The sequence below is a fragment of the Grus americana genome, chromosome 1, assembly GCF_028858705.1.
Source record: "Grus americana isolate bGruAme1 chromosome 1, bGruAme1.mat, whole genome shotgun sequence".
In the NCBI taxonomy this organism is placed as follows: Eukaryota; Metazoa; Chordata; class Aves; order Gruiformes; family Gruidae; genus Grus; species Grus americana.
The window spans coordinates 8215838-8243514 of NC_072852.1; the positions used below are offsets into that span (position 1 = coordinate 8215838).

At 43.5% G+C, this 27677-nt stretch overlaps 1 protein-coding gene across 1 annotated transcript in view; it reads right to left on the minus strand.

Moving 5' to 3' along the window:
- Window positions 1-21946, minus strand: part of FRMD4A (FERM domain containing 4A) — a 382867-nt gene extending 360921 nt beyond the window's left edge. The window contains exons 1-3 of the mRNA XM_054813272.1: window positions 21925-21946; window positions 21773-21843; window positions 21165-21299 (exon numbers count right to left, since the gene is read on the minus strand). Of these exons, the coding sequence (XP_054669247.1) occupies window positions 21165-21209 (45 nt within the window). The 5' untranslated portion in view covers window positions 21210-21299; window positions 21773-21843; window positions 21925-21946. The remainder of the gene's footprint in view (window positions 1-21164; window positions 21300-21772; window positions 21844-21924) is intronic.
- Between the last annotated feature and the right edge of the window lie 5731 nt (window positions 21947-27677).

The window sequence follows — 27677 nt, forward strand, 5'->3', positions numbered from 1 at the left end:
AGCCTCAGCCCAGACTGAAAGGCAAGGCTGACATAGAAATGCACCTGCAGAACCATCAGTGCCTAGGCAAATGCAAATTAGAGCTATCAGCCTCACACCTCAGAAGACGTCCTCAAAGCCTATGGTTTTATAGCCAAGAGCAAGCCTGAGGTTTCTTGACTCCACTTTTACCACACAGTAACCCTCTGAACACATCCCAGGTGCCCACACACAGGAGCATAGGTCCATTTGAGCTGCCCTTTGGGATTTTGCCCTGCCACTAGCTGCTGCTCCAGAGCTCTGGAGGTGTCATCCTCGTCCTGAGTCATATCCACCAGACACACATGGATAGATACCTTGGATATCTTAAGGCACCTCAAGTGGAGCTGGACACCTATGACTAGGTCACTGAATCTCACCCACTCCACATTGGTTAATACCATCAGTGGAAATTCAGTTCTACCTAAAGCAAATACTTCCTGTTTGTACCATGTCTCAGCTCCACTGTCTAGATCTCCACTAGTGGTAATAACATGAAGCTGTATTGCATATACAGGTATCCTAATGGAGTGTCTAAATCTATGAGCTGCATCTTAGGGGACAGGGATCACAGCCTCAGCAACTTAAAATGATCTCTGACAACTGATTTTTCAAATTTCTTTAGATTTTAGTATTCTTCAGATGCAGATTTTTTGAGGTTGGCCTAACATGCAGTCATTTATTATTCCCCAGTTGTTTACACTTTCTTTAAACAACATTAAATCTAATGCAAACCAGAAGAGTGTCCAGGTGGCCCAAGAAGTTTTTGCATACAGAACCAAAGTGTTCAAATCAATCAATACTTTGCAGTTGCTGCACCTCAAGTGCATCCTTAGTAGGCTGGCAGCTAACCTGACTGTGCACACTGAGGGCCACAGGCACGTTAACTTACAAATCCGGACCAGACCCTTCTGCCAAGGAGATCTCAGGAGGAGCAGATGCGTGAAGTCCTCAGTATCTCAGCATGACAAGCCAATTACTCCAAAATGGAGTAAACCTCTTCCTCTACTAGAGAAAAGCTGCAATTTGCCAGAACAGCAGCAACTTTCATGTGGTACAGTGGAGCATCTTGCTGATTGACACTAGAATATGTATCTTACTGAGGGTGACTGTGAATCTTGCCTCCTTCGGGAGTTTATATGTGAGAATCTTGCTTAAAACCACTGAAGAAATGTGATTCTACATTCCTTGTTTACATTTCTGGTATTATTTATCTGTTTCATATTTGTCAAAGTAGATTTTTTTTTTTAAAAAAGAAGCCCCCAAGAATCAAGTAAATCCTGATGGTGTTTTCCATCAGCAGACACCCAGATTACTATTTAATTTTATCCAGAAAATAATTTCTCAGTAGCATTGTCTAAGAGTCAAAACAGACAATCTTTTATAACTTGGCTGTCTGCCATGACAACTTTCCTGGTCCAGTTTCTGTTTATTAATATTTATTGTTGCAGGTTTTTAGCCTCTTCATTGCAAAACACAGTGTTATAAAGAGATTGAAAGTGTCATAGGAGACAAAGGGAACATTATGAAGAGGAAAATAGCTCTGAATTTCCAAGCAAAATTCTATATGCTACGTAGCAAAAAACTGATGCAGTTGCATTTCTCAAGTAATAGCATCAGTACTTACAGTCCCAAGTGTCATCATTTTATTTCATCTGTAGAATATTGTTTGTAAAGACTCCAAAGAAGAATCTCTGGGGAGAAACCTTTCCTCAGTTTGTCTGATAATATAAATTTCAAATAGATTGGTCAACCAGGACCTAGCTGAATCATCAAGATCTGCTGATCAGTCTTCTTATTGGGCTTCAAGATCAGATATTTTTCTTTACTTTTTAAAATTCACTTTTTTATCTCAGTGAAGTTTCTTCTCTTCCTAATTATTCATTGGGCCATCCTCTTTGTATGCATGTACCTGTACACCAGACTAGCCAGGTTCCTTGTAAACCACAGACATGCTGAAGCCTGAGGACATATTTTGGACATACAACATCTTTATGACCAGCAAATACTAGAATTACTGGTTAAAAATTCTATTGCCTAAATTATTCATAAGGTCAAACTGCATTGCTATACTGATGTTGAGGCTTGCACTCCAGGAACAAATGTTAGAACCGAGATAGTGCTGCAAGTGATGCAGTTTGCTGCTTCTATAGGATCATACCTCTACAAAAGTATGTCAGGAAGAAGCCAGGGACTGCGCCCAGAAATCCCCAAGGATGGCTTCATCTCCTTTAGCTTTAACCCAGTCCCTTACATTCCCTCTATGGTAAATGAAAGGAAAATGGATACCTCAAAGTCACAATCTGTCCAGTTTCAGATACCTACTTTCTCCAAAACAGGTCAGTGCCCTAGACACATCCATTTGCCTTCTTTGGCTTTCACTGGAAAGCAGATGATCAGACCAGCTGAATTCAACCCTGTATACAATTTCCCTACACAGTGTCAAGTGATGTTCAGAGCCCAAACTCTGAACCAGCCAGGCAATTTCATTAACTGTTGTAGACCAGCTGGGAAACTGGACATCAGATTTTTCCAAAGAATTACGCTCCTATTTAAGCATACAACAAAAGGAATTCTTATTTATATGTTTCTTTTAAACAGCACTTGGCACCTTCACACTCAGCAGAAAAACAAACAGAAAATGGCTGTTGGAAGATTTGATGAAAGCCTGTCTGAAAATGCAGTTCAACAGAAAAAAATTGCTTTTATTTTTCTTGTAACAGGTTCTGAGGACTTTTTTCTATGTTAGGGGCTTGGCATCTTCTCTTTCACCTTCAAATGATCTCTGGTTGCAAGGATGGGTAGCAAAGGTAGTTCATACCATAAGTTTATATGTGGACAACTTGCTCCTGGTATGAGTGTTTTAGGAGCACAACGATTGTGCTGATCTTGTAACATGAATAAATAATAAAGATCTGTGACAACTGAGTAGTAAAATTCAGGACAGAAGTTCACGACTAAATGTGCATGTTTATTGTTTACTCTAAGTTATAATTCTGTTTAAAAATTAAAGACTAGTTCATTAGCTGGTAAATCACATTTTATTTCTACCTAATTTATGAGTCCTGAGGTGTTTGGACAGGGCTTAACATGACCAAAAAAATGCTATATGCAACATCCTTTCATTTGCTTTTGGTGTGGTACATGAAATAGTCTCTTTATTTTAGAAAGCTTTTTCTTTGTGAATCAACATCATTAGCAATCAAAGAAACAGCTATGAGCATTGAATGCAAATGTCTGAACTTCAATAATGTGCATGTCATTAATAAGCAGGCTGGCAGAATTTGGACATAAAGTTTACTTTTAAAGTTCCCATTGCTGTAACAGCTCGAGTCATGGTAGCAATGGTGAGATTTTAGATTCCAGCTAATGAATGGTTTTAGGGAGCTAGGAGTCACATCTAGCGTGGTGAACGGCAGCCTGGGGCTTGCCTGTTGGGGCATAAACCTCTGATGAGGCAGAGTTTGAATTCTCTCCAGCAAGAGCTCCCGTTTTTGCTACGTGTTCATCTCTGTGCACAGGTCAGCTAACGGTTTTATTTCTCCTCTCTCTCATTATTGGATTAGTGGACTGCCAAACTACCTAGCACGCTGGAGATGCGCAAAGTGGTCCTGCAAAAAGGATATTGAACTCATTTACAAAATCAGAAGATACCGAGGTGAAGGAGACTGCCCAAGGGCATATACAGAAAATGTATGCCAGTGCTTGAAAACAGGTCCTCGAAATTCAAGTCTGGTATTCGGAGCCCGAGCAACGAAGGAATAAGAACAGGCAGCTGTTATTGAATTATTGGTAGATTGCCTTGGGGAAGCAAAAGTAAAATACCTTGTACAATACAGGCAGAGCCAGAAAGGCAAAAAAAAATCAAACATAAAGTCAAACAAAACTAGTTGCCTTGGCTAGTCAGGTTTTCTGCCTCTAAACTTCACGATCTGGATGGTTATTTTCATCATCTCAGTGAGTCGCAATAATCAGCAGAGTGGCCCGAACCAAACTGACAACTGGGGAAAATAACTCTGATCCCTTTGATTAAAAATAATCAATAATGCAGCGTGAAATGCTTCAGCAGGTAGGAGGGGCTGATAACTCAGGGGGCACAATGGAAAAGGCCAAGTGAGCGCAACGCAGAGCAGCCTTCCCCTCCTCTCCCACGGCTGCTGGCGGGTAGAGCGGGGACACGGCTGCGGCTCGCAGGCAAGCGCAATAACTCTGCCGAATATTGCAATCTATAGTTCACTGACCCCAAATGATTACTGCGCTCCTCTCATGCGCTCAGTAATTTTCTGTCCTGATTCAGCGGGATTCAAGCGGGCAACCCAAAAGAAATGAAACTCTTTAGCCCTGATTTGAAAAACAAATAAAAAGGTGGAATCAGAGCCCCCAGCTTCCCCTCAAAACATTTTAATGCCATGTGGGAGAGTTGGTTTTAAAACCTTTTTCAGATCTAGCCACAAGAGCAGCCACCTCACTGATTCACTGTGAAATGGCCTCATCGTTAGAGAGGCAGTTTGAGAGAACATCCAAAACAACCTGCCACCGGACTACTTCAGCACATGCCTGTGCCCCAGCTCGGAAAGGTGCTGAGGGACAGGCTGAGCCCCTGAGATCACTCTGGTGCTCCCACACCTTGCAGAAGCCCTAAAATCCCTGCTGTGCTCAAACAATTAGTATGACATTAAGACAAAGATATTTCTTCAAAGAGAATAAACCCACAAAAGAACCAAGAGCTCCAGAAATTTGCACAGGCTGAATTTTGCTGGTGCAGAAAATTCTACCCCCAAGGTACCCCAAAACTTGTTTTTGGTGGGGTTTTTGGGTGGGGTTTTTTCTATTTAAAATTGCCCATGTTACTTAAAAACAAGACAATGTGACCAAATGCATGTTCTGAAGATGAGCCTGCCCCTGGCCACAAGCGTATCATGTCCCCTGCTCAAGAGGGACTTGGGAAGCTGTGACATCCCATCTTCATGCAAGAGGCTCTGAATATATTTGCTGTGATATTTAGACCCAAGACCAGGTTTGAGCCCTGCTATTCAGATCACTTCAGGCACACAGAGTCACCTTTCCTGGCCATTTCTCAGGCATTGGTGGCTCTTTGGTCCCCATAAGTGTGCCTTGCCATCACGGAGCAGGACAGCAGAGAAGAGCCAGGCTTCCTGATGGAGCTCGGACTTGTGCAGTCCAGCGTGTAAGCTACACCGAAATGCTGGAAACTCCTCCGTGTCTGGAGGCAGGAGACTTCTCAGCTGCCACTTTGTCCTCTAGGCTTGCCGGTCTTCCATCTGTTCCAGTACGATCCCATAGGTGCCAGTCGGCTGGCAGGCTACAAAGACCACCATCCTCAAGCCAGCCCCTTAGCTTAGACCAAGGCCAGAAAGTGACAGTGAACAGACTCTTAATTGTTGAAATATTCACTGCATGAAGCAAATTTTTATATGAATATTTCATACAGGCAATTTTTAAGTAAATTGCTACTCTGCACTGAATCTAATCTATCCAGAAGATGCCACCTGTGATGGCCACTAGAAATTATGAAAATAACACTGGTCTTCCCAACACAAGGTGGATGGTTTATTTGCAGTTTAATATTATCTCCTGTTTTTACTGCAGGCAGCAGCATTCTCTGGTGTTGACACTGCAATCCAGATGAGTTTTAATTCTGTTCAGCGACACAAACATATGCACATGTTCCTCCAGTAGTCATCAACAAAAGCAAAACAGATTCAACTTCTATAAGCATCAAACACAGCCCACATACTTGAGGTACATAAAAATGTTTGGCACAGTACAAAATTTATAGCAACCCTTTCAGTGCAAGATGCATCACTGCAAAATCTTGATTTGACTAAGCGTTTGATATTCTCATGCAGCCATTACTGCTAACAGGATTCATAAGTCACATTCCTTTAGCATATGTAACTTTAAAGGGGACCATTCACTTCATATTTAAATCTTACTATAAATTTTGCCAGAGGAAAACCTGCAAAGGATGCAGTCATGCTTAACAGCCAAGGGAGAAAAATGTCTAATTTACAATGATCTAAAAGATTTGAACTCAAGGATGAAAAGAAAATATTGATTTTTTTCACTATGTTTGCAAAGTTTCTGTTACAATAAAGCTGCTGCCTCCAATGAGAGTCTAGGTGCCATACTAATGCAAACACAGGAGCAGTGTGGTAGCATATAGAGGTATGACTGTGAGCAAGGGAATAAGTTTTAGATGATCCCAGCTGATTATCAGGATGTGGGAAGGGAGATAGCAGTGAATTCCTAGCAGGAGGCTGACTCCTCTTTATAAGGGAAAAAGAAAGCAAATCTATCTACCACTGCCAGTGGTGCCCCATCCTGTGCTAAAAACTTAGGCACACCTTCAAAACATGACATTTCTGTTTCCTTAAATGGTTGCATGAATAGTGCAACAGGGAATGATAACACCACCTTAACTGTTAGAGTTGAAGCAGCTGAGGTTTCTGTTCCTCAGCTGACACCTAGGAGTTAAATTTCATCTGCTGCAAAGAAAGGGAAATCAATTCACCCAGACTGTCAAGGAAGAGCACAATGAGCAGAAGGGGACCATCCACACATCGAGCTACTGCATCTCAGCTGGGATGCAGATACCACTTGCACTGGCCTGATCCCTTGGATGGCAAAGATCACCCCACAGGATGCCATTCCACATTCCCTGCAAGTTTAATTTTCAGCTACAATTATCTCGAATTCTGTCCTGTGAAGGCTTCTTTCCCCACAGCTAGAAGAGATTATCTTTAAGAAAGACAGAGACCTCCTAGGACAAGACAGCCATCAATTTCTGCTTCCCAGCAAAGCCCTTCACACTCCTAAGGGAAACCTCTGATGGGAGGTTCCCCAAAACTGGGGAACATAATATTAACGTGTAGAAACAAAAATAAAATTTGTTTCAGCAGCAGCCTCTATCTTGAGACACTTCACATATGAGAATATTGACAAAACCCAACTTAACCCAAAGAGGGATTTAAAAATCTAATACTACCTCTCCTGTACTCACCAATTTAGGGCTCAGTACAGCTCATATTTGCTGCTTACCAGCAGGAACACCTCCAGATAATTTGATTCTGGCAATAACATAACACTTTTTCTAATCACGGCTGACTCCCCCACCAGATGTTCTGCTCTGGAAGCCCTCGCTGCGGTTTCTCGCACTGTGGTGCCTTTGTAAATGCTGCAGCTCATAGCTGCCACGTACAGCACCACATGATGAAAATTAAGACACTTTATGTGAAGCTTTGAATGCTTCTCTGAGGGCAAGCTGCCTTCTTATTTAGACTGGCAGAACCAGAATTGAATCTAGTAAAGCTGTAGTGGAAGAGACATGGAGGAGAGAAAACTCGTTTCTTCCCACAAGGAGGTCCTTCCAGCCCACTGCCTGGAGGAACAAGGGACTAGTCCCCTAGGATTGCTGACATATTTTTGGAGCTCTGATGGTTATCACAAGCTGCAGGTTGTTAACACACAAAAAAAAACGAGCAGTGCTGCAGAGAGCCAAAAACAACTTCAAAGGCTTCTGATCAATGTATATTGTCACCTGCAGGTGATGTCTTCAGAGGAATGAAGTGTCACCAGAGCTGCTACTAGGCAGCTGCCATCTGAATGGCTAGTGGGTGTCATTAACCAGCCGAGCACACCCACTTTGCTTTGTTTCCCATGGAGAGATTTTTCCCCTGAAGTAGGAAATCTCCACCACTGGCTGTACTAAGCCTGCGGGGACATGAGCTCTCAGGAGAGTTCCATATCTAAGTGTCCCAGAGCACATTCCCCTCTCCTGCCAGAGCCGGACCACAAGGAAAGGAAGGATCCAGAAGGCAAATCTATCTGCTGAACTTGTCCCTAAGTCTCCTGGTTCGGGAAGCGCTCGGCCAGGTCACAGGAGTCCTGTGGTCCATGTCCCTACCCCCTGGATGAGTTCTTCACTTTTCCTAGCACCTTTTTTATAAAATTCAAAGGCACTGCAGGAGCTGCGACCCGACTCCCCCTGCATTCCCACTCCCAAACTGGTACCGTAGCCTCTTCCCTCCACTGTCATGCTCTCTTAGTCCTCCGTGCTACTGGAAGGAAAGTGGTTCCACAGCCTCAAGTCATTTTTAGGAACTGCAAGGCTGATAAGTATCCAATGAAGATTAATTTTGGCCCTTTTTATTTGAATAAAAGTTTAAATTTGTATTTGGAGTTTCATTTTTAAGCATGTGCGTTAAACAGTGATAGAAGACTGGTTTTGTTGACGCATTGTGTTAATAGGAACTGAACACTTCAGCCAGGCAGTGACTAATATTCAAAACCATTTTCTCTATGGCTGATTGGTTTATCTGCAGTGTAGTACAATTAAGAGAACAAGCCACGTTTCAGCCAAGAGGGTAGCAGCAGGACGACGATGGTGCTGAGTTAGCAGATGTACATCACAGGGAGATGCTCGACCTGCTCCTCGCAAGATCTGGGATCCCAGCTTTATGCTGCCTCCATATCTGTGCAAGTTTCCAGCTCCCTTTAATCACATTTCAGTCCCCTCTGCATATCCCTCTCTATCAGGCAGTCTCCTAATTTCTTGTGTGTTTCCCAACACGCTCCGGGCTCAGCCTGAGCACTGCGTTACCCGTGCTGTGAGACTGCAACCTTCGCCTCTGCGGGTCATCTTCTCAGTAAGTATAAACCAAACCCGAAGATGAATCTTTATGCAAGAAGCATATCCAAAAGCTTGTTACATAAATGAGAGAAAGATACTAGAAATAAGAAAAATAAAATAAAATAAAATAAAATAAAATAAAATAAAATACCCAAAAGAACACACAAGCAACAGTCTGAAATTTCTTTCATTCCTATGTTTTCATCTCTCCTGATGAAACACTTTCTGAGCAAGTGTTCAGCCTTGGGAAGACACAGGAGATCCTTTTGGATTACGCTGGATGCCACATACAGGCAATGGCTTGCGAAAAGGGAACAAGTTGCAATAAAATGGACCTTGTTTTCTCTGGGCACCTGGAGAGCTGACTTTTCCTGCAAGCCAGGCACTGGCTTAAGAAATTGTTACTCAAAATGTCTCTTGCCATGAAGCCAGATTCAGATTCTATACCACCAATTTTTATTTCCTTTGAAGCTGAATGCAAAGCCCTGGACAATCATTGCTACTCCGTAGTGAGTTTAACTAATGCACAAAAAAGCCACTGCTGTCAAAAAGAAGGGCAGCAATATAAAATAGAGCCACTAACCTTCTGCCATTGAAGTTACTGGTCACATTTCCTTTCATTTCCGCATGAGCAGATTCAGGCCTCGAGTATTCTCAGAAGGAGAATCTCAGAAGCCAGTTGTAGAGTAAAATTAACACCTGCTGATTGATCAAGATTTTAGCGATTGCATTTCCCAAAAGTAATGACAGTGGGGGAAAAAGAAAAAAAAAAAAGGTAGCACATCTCTGTTTTCCCATCTGTTTAGAATTCACTGTTGTGGTTTCTATCTCTGTTTTTTATTTAAATAATCTTTGCCCTGGAGAAAATAGTTCCTTTGATGTTACGGTTGACCTTTTGGGTTTACTCTACACAAAATTTTTCCCCTGAAGCAGGTTCCCATCTCTGTGAAAAGGGAGGGAAAGGTAAATCCAACTCTTTTTCTTTAATCCTAGCTACATCCTACACTTAAATCAGTGCACAAAGGTAACCAGATTTGGGATCAGAATTTTAAGTTTTCCCGACAAGCTCTCCTATATTAAACCATGATTCTACAGGAGTAAGCCACTCCCTTTTGAAAACTTGCTTCTTACTCACTGGATTCCTGTAAGATTTTGGCCTAGCTAACTGTAAATTATCTTTTAATGAATCCACCTTCTGAGTATCAGGGATGGCAGTGATACTTCTGGTAGGGAACATGTGAGGAGGAAAATTCTCACATGGGTATTTAGGATCATACTGTATAAACAATTACAGCATTCAATGTCTGCAGAAAATCAAGTGGCAAATCAGCAGTGAATATCAATTATACATCTGCTGCATCGCAGAGGCAGATGGCACTTTAATTGTACATCCGAAACATTATGGACAATTTTCCCCACCCCTGCCTCATTGAAATAGTGGCTTTAGCACCTAAAAATATCAAGGCAGGGTACGTGTGCAATGACTCATCTAAGAATTTGTTTCTTTTTGAAAATAAATGTCCTACCAGTAAACCAATAATAATCTCCAAGTTTCATAACTCATACGCAGCAAACTTCCTATCTTGATCTAGGTAAAAACTTTTATCGATTAAAAGCAATAGGGCGACCGTATGGGTCATACCACTCAGCTCAAAGTGTGAAATTGTCAAAGAGTTTGAAGATCAATGAGCCTAATTCTTTTGATTGCATCTGTAGAAATTGGAAATGTCATGGAGATAAGTAGAATAATATGGATTTACACTCTCCTCTCAGCCTGGTCCTCAGAGAAGAGAGATCAAATCCTTCTCCCTCAGACAGGAATGGTTTTCTGCAATGGGGGAAGTTTTATGGAATTTAAACAGACTCAACTACAGCTACTGACCATGGAAAAATCAATTGGCACCAGCCTATGTATGAAAGAATGACTCTGGCTACCCAGAGACAGTTGTATTAATGCACAAGTACCAGAAGCGTTGTGAATGCTTACTTAATTAAAGATTATTAAAAATTAAAACTGACTGCTGTCTTACTCAGAGATGACTATATATTATTCTGTTTGCATAGGCTTTGGCAATAAAGGCACCTCTGCTTTATTATACACGGACAATAATGCAGATTTCAAACAGGATTTGTTCTTTACTCCCATTATGTACAAAACTGCTGGGTTTTTCATTTGTCCGCATGGTCCTGCAGTCTTAAAATGTCTAGTAAGTCTCTGACATCAGTTTACATTTCATCATGCAAGGGGATAGCACTCATTTCCTCCTCTCCTCCCCAAATATATTGGGGGCTAGCCACAACAGACACATTCTATTCGCAGTGTGAGCCCAGATGCATTTTCTTGGCAGAAATGTAGAAAGTTAATGACTGAAACCTTTATTTGGAAGTGGTATCTCAGGTAAAACACTAAACAGAGACAAACCAAACCGGAACATTTGAAACAGGATTCATGTCCAAGATGCCAGGCATCTCCAGACTTTGCAGCTAAGGTTTAATTTCTACTAGTGAATCAAAGCTTTCAGGGAAATTTCACATTATATAGCTCTTCAAATTTAAATGGTGCATCGAAATATGAGAAACGCCATAAAATGACCTAACCACTACCTGTCCAAAGAATTCTAGTAGTAAAACTTTGATGAAAGAATGGATCAAAATATTCCCATGACACAAAAACATTTCTGCTGGAACCAAGGTAAGCAGCATGTTTAGGTTTTTTCCTCTTCCAAGTCATTGGACAGCAAAGACTACATCTAATATTAGACACAGGGGAGAAAGAGAATTCAGGAGGAGCAATCCATCATAAGTAGAGGACTCTGAACAAATAAGCCTTTGCTTATGTACTGCAGTAAGGATGGTGACAAAATGAGTTTCTATATCGATCAAGCGGGAAATGCAGGTGTCTTCATACTGAATTTTTAACTCCCGACTCCAAAACAAAATTTCAAAAGGAAAAAAAAAAACACTGCTAGGAACTTTAGCAAGTTACAAAACCTCCCCATCATTTTTCTTGTGCCATCACTGTACCTTCTGCTGTCTGTAATTTCGTCTATTTAGAGCTGAAGTGCTTCCTCGCAATCTCATTAAGGCCAGCAGTCTCAGAATACTGATTCAAGGACTTTTGTCCACGTGAAATATTCACCCTATTTTAAACACATGATTAGAGAAAACAACATTCAACATAAAGCTGTATTTAATATAGTAAATAAGTGCTATTATTATTAATATCTTGTTAAAGGAAAGTAACACACACACACAAAAAGTTTTTCATTACTCTTTTGGTTTCATTAGCACTTTCTTTGCCTTTAACTAGAAAATAAGGAATTCTCAACCGCACTAGTGTGCCAGGGGAGGAAATACTATTAATCCTTCTTAGAACCATCATTTTGGAATTTCAGTTTTCAGTAGAAATATCACCCTGCTGCTCTGGGCACCCTGACCTGCAGAGCAGTTTGGGGGACAGCACAAAAGCAAATCTCCCTATAGCTCCTGCTTGATCTGGAAGTTAGAAGCCCCTCTGGAAGCAGTAGGATAACTAGAACAAAGGCTGGTTTTCATGAGAATACTGCTTTTGGTCCATCACCAAAATCCTGGAAACTCAATCCAAGCCTGACATATCAGGACACAAACACCACTGGTCCAACACGTAGCAACAACCACCCCGTTTGCCCCACAACCACCTGCCCAGTGTCCATGCCTTGCTGCTCAAGAAGTCAACATGAGGGATCAGTTGGGTTTTTGCTCAGTTGTTGTCCAGCCCCCTGGAATTTCCAGTACAAACACAACCTGTGCCAGTCCTTTGGGAAGGCCAACATTTTGGGCACGTAAAGCCAGATGATCATTCTTGCAAACAGTTCAATTAATTGATCTCTGTTTTTAAGAAAGTGGGCAAACTCTAGTTCCCTGAAAATCAATGTAAATGCAGAATGATTGAGAACAGTCTTTGCTCCCAGATCTCTGAAATGAGACCAGAACAGGGAGAATGGGTTTTTGAAAAGCTCATGCCAACGTTTTTTCTGTTACAATAGCTTATATAACAGCAGTAATAATGACCTTCACTAGACATTTCCTTGAGTACTAATGACCTGGGGTTAATAGCCCAAGGTGTAGTTTTGTGCAGTCAACTATCACAGCCAGCAATTAATTACCAGGAAATACAATGTTCTTTGGCCACTACAGCTCAATTAGCCTCATATTATTAAAAAATGAAAAACATTTCAATCTTATTTACTGTGAAGCTGTCCCAGATTTTAGTTTAATATATTAGCCTAAAAAAAAATCTCTAACATATATTAAGCCAAACACATGTTCTACAACACTCCTCCATTAACTTCACACAAATTATGGGGAGCCAAAGCTGAGTGTCTTGCAATATGATGATTATTGCAGCCTGCCCACAGATCGAAAAATATTGTGGAGCAAGGCTCTGTGTAAATTCTGCCTCTGCACTAGCAAAACCTCCCTGAAAAATAATTTTCAGCTCTCTGGTGGCTGTAAATGGATCAAGAGAAGGGAGGACAGCGGAGGACGCACTGCAGAGAGCAATCCTTTATTGGCAAGATGTGGGCAGTGTGTTGGGGGTACAGCCAGGAAGGGGAAGGGATATTCTGTTTTCACCAAACTGTGCGGTGCCCTAATATCTCTGTAACTGATTTACAAAGAATATCAGGTAAATTATTTTTGCACACATCTTTATGCTCTCTCGGTTTACTTCCATTCATTATGTTTTATTATTTCAGCAAGACTCTTGCAACATGCCCTGAAAACAAAGCACCCTGGGCTCAAGTCTCATCATTCCTGTCTCATCAATACCAGTTGTGGGTATTTCACCAGCTTTTTGGAGACCTCAAAGGCTAAGGGCAGGCACTAGACCTAGCACTAGGAGGTCCTGGCTTTAATTTGGGGATTACCAGCTTTAATCCCATGAAGGATGTAAAAAGCTGATAAGAGATTGTGTGCATACGTCCATTCCTCTAAATAGGTTTCTGGCTTTTGTTTCCTTGAAATACAAAGAGATGGACACTTCTGTGGGTCTTTTCACGTCTGGGAGGCTTCTGGAGAAAGATCTGGTATCCCACTGCCTTCCAGCAAGGCTTTGGAAATGCCACTTGTGCTAACAGGGCTCTCAGCAGGACTACCTAATACGATATGACCCTTCAAAAAGGCAAGCAGGAGCCTCGCTTCACGTGATGTGAGAGTTTCAGCTTCAGGCCGACCCAAGAATTCATTGAAACAAGAAAATTCATATCACTTGAAGGTGATGATGGGTTCAGGTTAGTTTGATACTCAGTGTTGTTAAAACCTGTTTGTGAAATGACTGATTTCAACTCACTTCTGCAAGTATCTGCGCTTGTTAATTTTTAAAAGCAGAGAGAATTAAGATGTGTAGGGGGAAAATGGATGCATCTGCCTGGAGGGATGCAGGGGAGATGTTTACCCGAGGTTTGCCAGTGATGGTAGGGATGGAAACACCCGTTCCCAGGCAGCATTTACAGTGGCTGTGGAGAGCCAGGGACAGCATAACGGCTGGGGAGAGCCCAAAATTTGGTCCAGTCCCTCTGACTGACCCCACATCCAGGTGGTGGCTTCTGTTTTTGGTGAGACACATGAAACAAAGTGGCCGTTGCTGGTGCTGGCAGAAACAAGGAGTGCCCGCAGGACCGGCCACCTGAGCACAACAGCTATAGGTGCCAAATCACAAAAATCTGCATTTTCATGGGATTTACATAGGGAGGGATCTGTGCGGGAGTTTTGTATGTCTCTAAGCCCTGATGTGCTAACCACATCGGCCTGCCAGAGGGATGGGTCTTTGCCACACTGATAAGTTATGAGTACAGTAATTATGGAAGTATGACATTCGTAACCAGAAGGCAAAGAATTGAAAAATTGCAATTGCTCAATGTTACAAGTCCTTCCTACATATCAGTAGCTACATTCATAGCCTTGCATTTTAATTGTGGCAATTACAGCATTTTTAACATTTATTTTAAAAAACTTTATTTTAAAAAAGTCAAATTGACATTATTCTCTTATATGTTGTCAAAAGGAGTTGTCATATTTAGTGATCTTTTCAATCTGTTAATATGTTACTTTACATCTAATTGTAGAAAGGCTCCAATTAATCATAATGATCATTTACTCAAGTGCCCACTAATTCTCTTCTACAAATAGCGATGCTCTATAGCATCATAAAAAAAAATAAATCAATGGCCACAGCTCTGACGAGATAATTTTATCAGTCACTCAGAATGTGCAGCTGGAATAAAAGGCACAAGCCATATTCATAATAAAAAAAAAAAAAGAGATAATAAACCAGTAATCCCTCTTACTCCTGTTTTAAAGCCTAGTAATAAATGAGAGAATTCAGATGTGCAAACATTATGGTCTGCTTCTTCTACAGCACATTCATGCAGAGGGACAAGGAAAAGAAAATTGATGGCATGCACTAGAGCAGAATCGAAGGGATAACGATTTTGTAGTCCTGCAGCTCAGATGGGTAAAAGGTGACATCCACCACAGGGAAGCCAAGAGCAATCCCAGGGAGTGTTTAATCTCATTCAGCTGAATTAAATAACTGTGTTTGAAGTCTTACTGTAACTTTATGGAGGCATATTGTAAAGTTCAGATAGAATTCAGCGCTACAGGGGAACCTACCAACAAGAAATGGCTAAATTCTCGGTCCATGGTAGCAAGCAGCCACAAAGCACCGAGCAGGAATTTGCTACTCTTATCCCATCCTCCAAAAGAGCAGCCAGCACAGCTCATCTGTTTGCTGCTCGTGAAGCCCATTAGCAAATTACTGCCTGGCTGGACAAGGAAAGAGCTGGGGAGGAAGGGAGATTCCTGCCGGCACAGCTCCTCCCCAGCGACCTCCGGGTGCCGCGGCACATTATCATCTCCCACCCAGACCTTCTGGGAAGGCTGCGGATGAAGCCCACACACCTGCACGGTGGCAGTATCTGCAAAACAAGCACGGGGAGGGCTGCATAATCACCTCTCCTCACTGTTCAAATATCCCCACAGACCTAATTTTGGGCACGAAGCTGAAGAGGGCCAGATGTCAGCAGTGCAGCCGATTCCTGGGGGAAGGCGTTATTCATTCCCAAGCAATGCTGCTCACACCCAGACCCGTGCGTGGGTCACGCACTGCCGACACGTCACACTGCTTCAACATCAGATGGGAGCTGCGTTAACCCCTACACTGTGCAATGGCAAGAAACAGGTGGGGTTTGTTTTTGCAGAAGGAGCATGCCAAGCATAGCTTGCCTTCCAGGTCAACATGATGTGTAGATGAGGTCGCAACAAGGAGGTTTGAATGTCAAGGGCTTTTGCATACTGTCAACATAGAGATAATTTAAGCCTGAGATGAGAGAGGCAGAAAATGACCTCATCCTTTCACTGTAACCTTGCTGCTCCCAAAGGCTTTAATATGATCCTCCGAGCCGAGCTGTGCTGCTGCAATCTGTCTGGGGGTTTGAGTGGGACAAAGGGCTACAAACATGATTAGGGGACTGGAGCATCTCTCATATGAGGAAAGGCTGAGAGAGCTGGGTCTGTTTAGCCTGGAGAAGAGAAGACTGAGAAGGGATATGAGCAATGCTTATAAATATCTAAAGGGTGGATGTCTAGAGGAAGGGGCCAGACTCTTTTCAGTGGTGCCCAGTGACAGGACAAGGGGCAATGGACACAAACTGGAACACTGCAAGTTCCATCTCAATGTGAGGAAGTGATTCTTCACTTTGAGGGTGACCGAGCACTGGAACAGGCTGCCCAGAGAGGTTGTGGAGTCTCCTTCTCTGGAGATATTCAAAACCTGCCTGGATGCAATCCTGTGTAACCTGCTCTAGGTGATCCTGTTCTAGCAGGGGAGTTGGACTAGATGATCTCCAGAGGTCCCTTCCAACCCCTACCATTCTGTGATTCTGTGATTCTGTGACAGAACGTAGCCTTATGGGGGGTGTGTGTGTCAGTCCTAGGTCTAAACAGGGCTTAGAAATTCTATAACTTTTTAGTTAGTTACCAAATTTGCCTTCACAAGGGGAGATGTCAACCATAAAAAATTAGCAAACCTGTGAAATAATTTATGAAATATCCAGAATGTTGTCAAGTTGTCACCTCAGAAGCCAACCAAGCAGGGCATGGCCCTCATAGCATTTAGTAAGGATACAGTTAAATCTCTGAGTGTGTTTTAAAGACAGTCCTACAGAGTTTAGCACTACGTTTCAGAAGAATGATCAGATCAAGAAGATTCACATTATTTTGAGGACTCCAGTGTAGCTTTGTTTGAGGAATGGAAGGATGATTCCTTCTTTAAAAGGAGGACTGGAAGCCCAGCAGTAAACTGGGCTTTTCCATGGACAATGACACTCAGATGCCAATTATTTATGCCAAGGTTTAGAAACAGAGCAGATTTCACATGTCTTCCTGTTGCAGGTGTCTGCCTTAGACTTCCATTGCAATGCCTTCAACCCAGTAGAACAAGGAAACACCGAGGCCAGCAGACCCAATGGTGGGCTGGCCAGCCAATTTCTCACTCTTCATCCCGGGCACTGTGAACACCACGGCCTGAGTTAATGCTCCAAATTCCCTGTTGGCAGCCTTTTTCCCCTTGAACTACAGAGGTAACCGAGTCCCATGTAGTGAGGGTCACCTAGGATATCTCACATGTACCTCTATTCCAGCCTCAGTTTGAATGCAATTCAGACACAAAATAATGAATTTTACAGTGTGAAAGCATCACACAGTCCCCTGAAATGAAAGATGCTCCTCGAAACACAAGCAGTTACCATTAATTTACAAGTGTACTTGTTTTCTGAATGGTACATTTTTATTTCTTCAATGAAAGCTTTTATATATACAGACCAGAGAGAGCAAAGCTGGATTATAAATATGGAAAAAAATTCAATTTGATGAAGGGGGTGAGAGGAGCTAGCTTTTCTGGAAGCAGAAAACAATGTTCCTCTTCCCTACCATTTTAAGATCATTTTAGATTAATTGGTGCACACTGAGCTGTATACCTTGTTTATCTGAACCTTCATTGTCATTTAACGCAGATTAATTAGAGTTAGTGTTATGACCTACAGTAGTTTGAAGGTCAAGTCCCTAAGATGTATTTTCATGAGATGCAGTAATGCTGTCTCAAGAGACACTAGGTATCATAACTTATTGTGCTGTTAAAATCTGTACGATCAATATGTCTGCAGCTTTAAAATTTTACAATATACTAATAAGACAGACATAAAATCCTACTGGTATTGCGCTTACTCCCATCAGCATTAATGATCTTAACACAGCAGGTGTTATCATTCCTAACAAGACATGGTATTTGCTATTTCATGCTTAGACGCTCCCTCCTCTTGCTTCACAGAAGCTGAGGAAGCTCTGTTTTAATGATTTGATAATGCTACCGGCAGAGCCACTTTGGGCACAGTTCAGCCCAATTTCCTCCATGCTGAAGCATGCAACGTCCTTCATCTGCTGTGATCTCTGGAGCAAGGTAGAGCCGGGGGGTCCTACAGACCACACACAATCCAGTCATTTGGAATACAAGTCATTTACCAGAATCGACAAGTTGCAGTTATATTTGCAAATTGCAGTCTTTGTATGAAAACAATATCTTTATGTTAGGAAAATACATGTTTAAGACCAAAATTCTCCTTCATTGAGCCTTTTCCCTGGCCTGGGAGAAAAAAAAATTAATAAAAATAATCACTAAAACCAGGGAAAAACCCCCACATGAGTTTTAAACTGGCTAGAAAATGATCAAAATAAAACCAGATTCAATTTAGATTAATTCATTGTATGGTCAATATTTTTTCACTGAAGTAGGACCTGTCCACCTAAGGCTGCAGGTTTAATGAGTTTCTCTCGTGTGCTAATGGCCACACAAGCAATGTGCAACTCCCCGCAGACCTGCTGTCTGGGACCTGCTTTAGGCCATGTCAAGTCCATGTCCTGGGTAGCATTTACCAGGCACAGGTGCGTCATCATGAGATGTCATCATGGCTGGCACTCAGAAATGCCACACAGTCCCATGTGCAGCTCTCCCTGCTGGGGCATACTGATGCTAGATACCTATGTCCTATAGATGGTCCTTCCATAGGAAGGAAACCCCATAGCCTGGAGACGTCCATCTTTCTTAATGGAACGGAAGGGAGTTTGGGATGAGCAAACTCCTAATTTGTGTCACTCAATTCAGTGCATCAAATTCCAGGGAAGTCAATCAATGGCTTTGTACCTTGGTTTCTTTACCTGAAACACAAAATGCTTTGAGGTACCCCATTGAGAAGGAGATATTTTCAGACCGAGTATAATGCAGCACTGCCAAATGCTGTTGCTGATTAGGTCTCATAAAAAGTGGATGGTTGGATGCACATTCTGCATTCTATTGCAGGGGAAATGCAGTACTGAAATACCCCTCATTGCTAAAAGAAAACTCTCTCAATGGAGAAAGCCCATCAAAGTACTAAAAGCTACTTCTGTGGACTTCCCGAAGACATCTAAACCTTTAATCTTTGGAGGGTGGCAGTTTTAGAAGAGATGCCATTATGGGTGCTCATTGTGGGATGAATTATGCAAGAATTTATTATTGATTTAAGGGGAGCCTGCTCAAGCATGCAATCAAAGCCAAGGCAGAGCAGAAGGGAAAGGACGAGGTTTCTATAGTTAACTAAACTGCTTCAGACCCAAGAAAAAACTAAGGCAAAAGAAGCAGTTGGCAAAAAGTGGAGCATTTTACATACCAAATCATCTTTTCCGCACCCATAACCAGCCTCTAGTACCAGACCATCCCAGAGCATAGCCCAAAGAGTTACACGAGTGCTCTTGCAACCCAGAAATACATCCCCACCACCCCAACCATCCACGGGGTCAAAGGCAGGAACTCCTTCGGCTGTGGACCCCCAACCCAGCCCATCCACCCAGGGCTAGGAGACCACAACAGCCCTGCCCAGGGCTGTGCCCAAGGTGAGGAGACCTGAGAGGTCCAGGTTACGGGCCAGAGCTGTAGAAACACCAGACCCACCTCAAGATGACGACTGGGGCAAGGCCATGTAGCCGCAGAAAGTCACGTTTTAAGAGAGACAATTCGTGGAGAGCTTGGCACCGTACCAGAGTTTGACAAGGTCTGTTCAAGGAGTGCAGAGGTGGGGGATGGAGAGGTTTAACTTCAGAATTAAGGGGGTAGTGAAACTAAAAGCATATCCGGCCCAAACAATGACACAGGTGTGACAGGCACCCATCAATTTATCTTTGAAAGGGAAATAGAAAGAGGCCATTTAAAAAGCCAGGAAGGCCGGAGGTAAGCAAGAGGAAATAAAATGAGCTCACACAGCAAGTCAGTCACTAGCAAGTATAAAACGAACCATGCAGAGGCTTAATAGCATGTTTAGCATTTTGAGTAATGGACATAAAGTTTGCTTTCCTCAACTTGACCTTTGATAAGAACCTTAGGCACTACAGGGCTATTATCTTGCAGCATTCCCTTTACTAAACTCATCATGTCTCCAAGTGCTAGGGACCATTTCCTAATACAATCCGAAGAGAGATCAATAACAATAATTATATAAATGTATATATAATGCATATATATGCATTCACATACACACACACACACACACATGCTCTTAGCTTATAACAACTCTCCAGCGGAAACATTACTGTGACATTTAGACAGAACACCATCCAGCAGAGATCTTACACTAAAACCATCCTTGATGCTGCTGCATAGAAAATGGCAACAAGGGTGGGGGGGGGAATCAGTAAAGCTAGACAACTCTCTAATACCCCACCGAAAGGGTTTATTTTAATTGCAGCAGGACAGTGGCATGTTTCTGGACTCAGCCACGTGTTTTGCTAAATAATCTTCTTTACAATATTATAAATATGCAGAACTTTGAGAAGTAGGTCAGTGGCTCAACATGTTGTAGCAAATAGCTCAGATAAATGCTAGTCATTACCCTGCGGTCTGCAGTCAGTAGCAGGTCTGACACACTCTGCAGCTAGTCGAATGGCGATTCACTGCATTACAGGACCATTCCCCAAATGATAAAACATCTGAGTACCTGATCATAACTAACAACATGCCTCTCAACTGACAGAGAAATCAAGCTCTCCCTCTCATCATTTAAGTTGTCTCACAATCAGCAAGGGCAAAAGCAGGAGAAAGCAGAAGGACATGAGAATTCAAGACACTGATATAATGAATAAAATAAAAAACTACAGCTCAGGATAAACCCTGAATGCAAGCATCAGCACTGCTGGAAAGGTGACTTCAAAATCCTGCTTTGAACATTGGCCCAGATGCATTAAAGCCCGTCGTGGGAGGAATGTCTCCTTGCAAGCACCAGAAGAGCCCTTTGCAAAGTTCCCCGGGACCTGTAAAAGCCAAGCAGCGGCTCACGCAAAATCCTCCTATGGATTTGGTGCCCTGAATCCGTGCGGTGCAGCTCCCCTCGCCCACCCCCCTCTTCCCAAAAGGATTTCAGCAAGCACTTACCATCAGCAAGCTCAGAGCAGATTCGGGAGCACGCTGCACAGCCATCTCCTCTCTTCCTACATACAAATCCTCCCCACGACTCGGTCAGCCCTCGGCCCTCCGTCACAGCAAAGCATCCACAGAGCCCACAGCTAACTGCAGGGAGAGAAACCCCAAATCAGGGTCGGAGAGCATTTGCAAGAGGAGGAGAGGATGGATGAGGGGGTGGGGAGGAGAGGAGGGAAGGAAATAACCTTCTCAGCCAGGGAAAGAAGCTTAAGCTAGGCCAAATTTTACACTAGAGAGAGGAGGAAAATGAAATGGAGAGCCTGCTGGAGAAACAAGATATCGGGAACTGCAGGATATTTAAAGCTGAGGCACACGCTGCCACAGCAAGCAGCAGCAGCAACACAGGACATGTATCAAACACCTACATGACAGGTTAGGTCCAAGCCATCCTCCCCCTGCCCCAGCACGCAGACTATAATTAATTGCTTTTAATTGCCACTCTCCTTCCTCCACCTGAATAAATGCCTAGGTAGCATAAAACTGCCATGCCCCTGACTCTGCATCTTCCTCCCTGCCCTGGCAATGCTAGCGCAGAAACAACGTCAAATATCACAACGTACCGCTTCCAACAGGGTCAAATCTCTTCTCTCTTCTGCAAAGCCCTGCTTCGCCTGGCTTTGAAAGCAGACGCCTGCATAATACAGACATGAGCAACGAGTGAGAGGAGCCAGAACCAGGAAGCACCCGGCGTTCACTTGAGAGTAACAATTACCTTTATCATATTCGAGCGAGAGCTGGGTTATGCACTGACCCTTTTCACCTTACCCCCCCCCCAAAAGAAAGTCTCTGTCTCTTCCTCCTCCTCCTCCTCCTCCTCCTCCTCCTCCTCCTCCTCCTTCTCCTCCTCTCCAAATGGACTCAGCTCCCCGTGGAGCTAACAGACTTCCTAGAAACATGTAATTACACAGGCTGTTGTGTTAGCGCTCTGATCACGCTGCCTGTACCGCATGGAAACGGCAGCCAGGCAGCCCCCCCTTCCCTCCCTTCGGAAGGAGACATGCTGCAATCCCCTGCCGAGCTCCTGCGGCTCAGGGGGCCCGAGACGGCTAATTGTGAAAATGTAGCCGGTTAAGACACAAAGGCAAATTAGCCTTGAAAATAAGCCCCTTGTTTAAAGGTTATCTGTAAATGGAAGATGGCTTTCTGAAAGCCTTTAAAAATAAACGGAGCATCCCGGTAGGAAGGCCAGTACTCTCACGTAGATGTGCCCTGCCAGACCTGTAGGACCCCTCTTTTTGTAGGGCTCAAAAGCCTCCTGGACTTTAGTGTATCAACTCTCAAATCTCCCCTCTGAACAAGCAGAATTTTGGCTTCATTTCCTAAAATGTTAGGCTTCATGTAATGACAATGTCTGTTCATCTTCCAACTCCCACCTGCACATTCCACACACACACCCCCATCCCCACCCCCATGATTTTGGAACCCAATTAAAAGTTTCAGACAAATTCAACCAGAGCTGAATTCTCTGACACATGTCATTCCTGTAACTTTTATAGAAATTGGCACCAGCATAGAAAAGAGAATCAAATTACTGTCTCCATGAAAGCGGGCAGCAGTAGTCCAGCCCTTGTGTTCTGCAGGCTGCATCTGGCAGGTCAGCTGTGGCGTGTACCACACTGTAGTACTTATTTGCCCAACCTCTCATTGCTCATCTATCACCATGTTTTAGCAAAGGGGGCACAGAAACATGGGAGATTGCAGACATTGCCCTAGGAAGGTCATTCGGGACATCTGTGGTAGACCCATACCTCCCAGCACGCTGCTGTGTGAGCCAGGGGACTACCTTCTTGTAAGGCATGTATAGCATGTGCCATATAGAGAAGTTTAGTTTTTTCATGTAAATACAGAGATCAGTGAAATCCCTTTCCCCCCCCAGTCTGGGTGTTGCATGGTGATGGCAGGGGCTTTCTTACCACAGCAGGTTCTCCACCAAGAGGTGTGGGACAGGAAAGCCACTAAAGCACACAGAAGGGACATCTGTCCAGAGAAAGTGTAGATTCACTCATGGTCACATAGGAAGGCATTTTTTGAGTTCCCCTCTCCTTGGTTTTGGGTTACAGGCATCAACACTCAAGGAGAGTCTCTTGTGTCACACCTGGGGTGGCATTTACTGCCCTGTTTCTGAGACCCTGACCTCCTTCGCTGCAGTGAATATAGCTCCTGTGAAAGCACAATGCCAGCAGCCGCAGTTATCCCTGCCCTCGGATGCAAGTCATCTCCATTGATGGAGAGTGGGGGCCAAGCTTCTCAAATGCATCAAGGTACCTGAGCACCAAAGATCTCTGGGCTTCAGAGATCTGCTTCGATCAGACCAGAGAGCTGATGCAGAGTTTCACGGCGCTTTCTAACCATAGGGCCCATCTTGGCAGTCTACAGTGGGTTATTCTTTGCCTCACAGTCAGTGGAAGATATAAGCTATCATATGATGTGATCTGCTGCCTTCCCTCAAAAAAGATTTGTCTTCATCCCTGAAGATGAACCGGTTGCTGACTGTTATAAGGAATGGAGAAGCAGGCTACTTAAATGTCTCTTGAAAGGGGAAAATTTGCAGAATAAAAGATGAAGGCAAGTTTTAAAAAACATCTCAGGGCATCAAATTATAAAATATGTAACTAAATCTTTTTCAACAGTACCATGACAAATATCCCAAGGCTATTACATTTTTCCCTACACTAACCGAATCTGAAGTACTGTAAGGAGGTAGCTGCAGAAACAACGCATTCAGTAACTCTTGAGTCTGACAAGCAAGGTTTCTCCTTTGCCAAGCGATTTCAAGACATCAGCCTATCCCTACATTTTTGGACTCAGCTAAAATGAAGAATCTGGATGTGTGGATGTCTCTTCCACCTCTAGCTCCCAAATTCACTCTACAGTTGAGCAGGGTAAAATCCCAGTCAAACACTAGGAGCTAGTTATGATTTGTGGTGTCCTTGAAAAAATTCTAGGTTTTTCCCGAGTTCTGCAAGTCTTAGGGCAATGATCATACATAGGGAGCCATCTGTGCACAAGTATATGATCTATGGCTTCAGGGTACCTTTGCAAACTTACCTATAGTTTTGCCACTTTCTACTATTTAGGTGAATAGATTTCGTAGCGCAAGAGGGAAAAAAAATCATTATTTGCTGCAGGTTGTCAAGAGAGAAAAACCAGCCATTTTAAAAAGGAACTTATTGGATAGGTGGTTAAAACTACAGACTTGTTGTCTAAAGTTATGATGCTAGAAAAACAAGAGTTTCTTAGTTGTATTTATTTTTCCCCCTATATTTTAAGGTGCTACAATTGGTTAATAAAGTAACTGCATGCAGTTGCTCAGAGAAAACCTATTAAGGCAAACTCTGGAATAATAGAACACTTGATACCAGTAAGAAGACATAAAGCACTTGCAGACTGGTATATGGAGAGGGTCCTCCAATGTCACTGTTATCACTGGCATTCCTTTGACAGGGAATACATGAGCATAGATACGCCATGCCATGGTTGGTCACCATCATTAGAGCTGGTGGTTGCTGGGGCTGTGATTTGAGGTTCGGGCAAGGCAATGTGGTAGGAAAACCCTCTGCTAAGAGCACATTATGTTGACTGTCCATGGACATACAGAACCTGATAGGCACCTATCTTCCTCAACGGGAGATGTGGCTTTGGAGTCTGAGAAGACAAAGACATTATTAATGGTACAAACAAAGGTAATACAGAGCTCAGAGTTAATTTCAAGACTTGATTGAAGCTCGTACAGAGCTTACATTTCTTATTAAATTTATTTCCTGTTTTTTTCCTCAATGAGCAAACAGGAGCTCTAGTTTTCAGTGAAGTGAAAATAAATTTCCCATGTATTGCTGCCATATGTATTTTAACCACTAAAAATCAAAGTCCTTCCTCCAGTCACTTGTGACATTTCTGAGAGATCAAAATCCTGATATGAATTTTTATTTGCCTTCTTGCATCACAGATGTGTGTTTGAGTGAAACGTTGTCCAGTGATATGACAACTGCCAGGAGGTCACTTCATAGAATCATAGAATCATAAAATGGTTTGGGTTGGAAGGGACCTTGTCGTGGTTTTACCCCAGCCGGCAGCTAAGCACCACGCAGCCGCTCACTTGCTCCCCCCATCGGGATGGGGGAGAGAACTGGAAAAGTTAAAGTGAGAAAACTCCTGGGTTGAGATAAAGATTTTAATAGGTAAAGCAAAAGCCGCGTGCACAAGCAAAGCAAAACAAGGAATTCATTCACCACTCCCCATGGGCAGGCAGGTGTTCAGCCATCTCCAGGAAAGCAGGGCTCCATCACATGTAACGGTGACTTGGGAAGACAAACGCCATTGCTCCAAACGCCGCCGCCCCCCCCGCCCCCTCTTCCCCCAAGCTCCTTATAAACTGAGCATGACGTCATATGGTATGGAATATCCCTTTGGACAGTTTGGGTCAGCTGTCCTGTCTGTGTCTCCTCCCAACTTCTTGTGCACCCCCAGCCATCCCACTGGCAGGGCAGTGCAAGAAGCAGAAAAGGCCTTGGCCCTGTGTAAACACTGCTCAACATAAGTCCATAGAACAAAAACATCTCCATATTATCAACACTGTCTCCAGCACAAATCCAAAACATATCCTCACACTAGCTACTATGAAGAAAATCAACCCTCTCAGCTAAAACCAGGACAGACCTCAAAGCCCATCTAGTTCCAACCCCCCCTGCTACGGGCAGGGACACCCTCCACTAGACCAGGTTGCCCAAAGCCCCATCCAACCTGGCCTTGAACACTTCCAGGGATGGGGCATCCACAACCCCTCTGGGCAACCTGTGCCAGGGCCTCACCACCCTCACAGTAAAGAATTTCTTCCTAACATCTAATCTAAATCGACCCTCCTTCAGCTTAAACCCATTCCCCCTTGTCCTGTCACTACACTCCCTGATAAACAGTCCCTCTCCAGCTTTCCAGTAGGCCCCTTCAGGTACTGGTAAGCCGCAGTTAGATCTCCCCAGAGCCTTCTTTTCTCCAGGCTGAACAACCCCAACTCTCTCAGCCTGTCCTCATAGGAGAGGTGCTCCAGCCCTCTGATCAGCTTCATGGCCCTCCTCTGGACTCACTCCAACAGCTCCATGTCTCTCCTGTCCTGGGGCCCCCAGAGCTGGATGCAGTACTCCAGGTGGGGTCTCACAAGAGCAGAGTAGAGGGGCAGGATCACCTCCCTCGACCTGCTGGTCACACCTCTTTTGATGCAGCCCAGGACACGGTTGGCTTTGTGGGCTGCAAGCGCACATTGCCGGCTCATGTTGAGCTTCTCATCAATCAATACCCCCAAGTCCTCCTCCTCAGGGCTGCTTTCAATCCATTCCTCGCCCAGCCTGTAGTTGTGCTTGGGATTGCACTGACCCACGTGCAGGACCTTGCACTTGGCCTTGTTGAACTTCATGTGGTTTGCATGGGCCCACCTCTCCAGCCTGTCAAGGTCCCTCTGGATGGCATCCCTTCCCTCCAGTGTGTCGATCTCACCACACAGCTTGGTGTCGTTGGCAAACTTGCTGAGGGTGCACTCAATCCCACTGTCCATGTTGCTGACAAAGATGTTGAACAGTGCTGGTCCCAGTACTGACCCCTGAGGAACACCACTCATCACTGTTCTCCACTTGGACATTGAGCCGTTGATCACAACTCTTTGAGTGCGACCATCCAGCCAATTCCTTATCCACTGAGTGGTCCATCCATTGAATCCATGTCTCTCCAATTTAGAGACAAGGATGTTGTGCGGGACATTGTCAAATGCCTTGCACAAGTCCAGGTAGATGATGTCAGCTGCCCTTTCCTTATCCACCAACAATGTAACCCCATCATAGAAGGCCACCAAATTTGTCAGGCACGATTTGCCCTTAGTGAAGCCGTGTTGGCTGTCACCAATCACCTCCTTATCTTCCATGTGCCTTATTTAACCAAAGGTGTGTACAAAGAAAATTGTTTGATCAAGAGGAGTTAAAGTCTTTGCCTCAGTTTACAAGGACTAAATAAAACAGGTCCTGCTATTTTTTTGGCAGGAAAATGTCAATTAAATTTGATGGTACTACCTTAAGCAATGACGTGACCAGAATCACACCCATTTACAGGACTCTCACCCATCCAAGAAACCAATGGAGAACTCAGCAAGCATCTCTGTAACTTGAGGTATATCAAAGTTTATGCCATGCTTGTAAATTTTTAACCTTAAATTTAAGGACAATGAGCTTTCAGTGCTGTGAAAAGAATGTATGATGTGAGAGTATGAAAAGCTGTCTGAGTTTATTGAATTTCCTTCAGCCATTCATGTGTTCTTCATGCATCTCAACTGTTTGCTGGAACTTAGGTGATTAGTTTCAAGTACGTGTTAGTCACAGAAATAAAATTTGTATTATGAATGGCCATGGCAGAAGTGCTTCTGCTTTAATCCACAAGGGAGGAACCACTTCATACAACAAACTGCAACAAAGCAACACAGCTGGG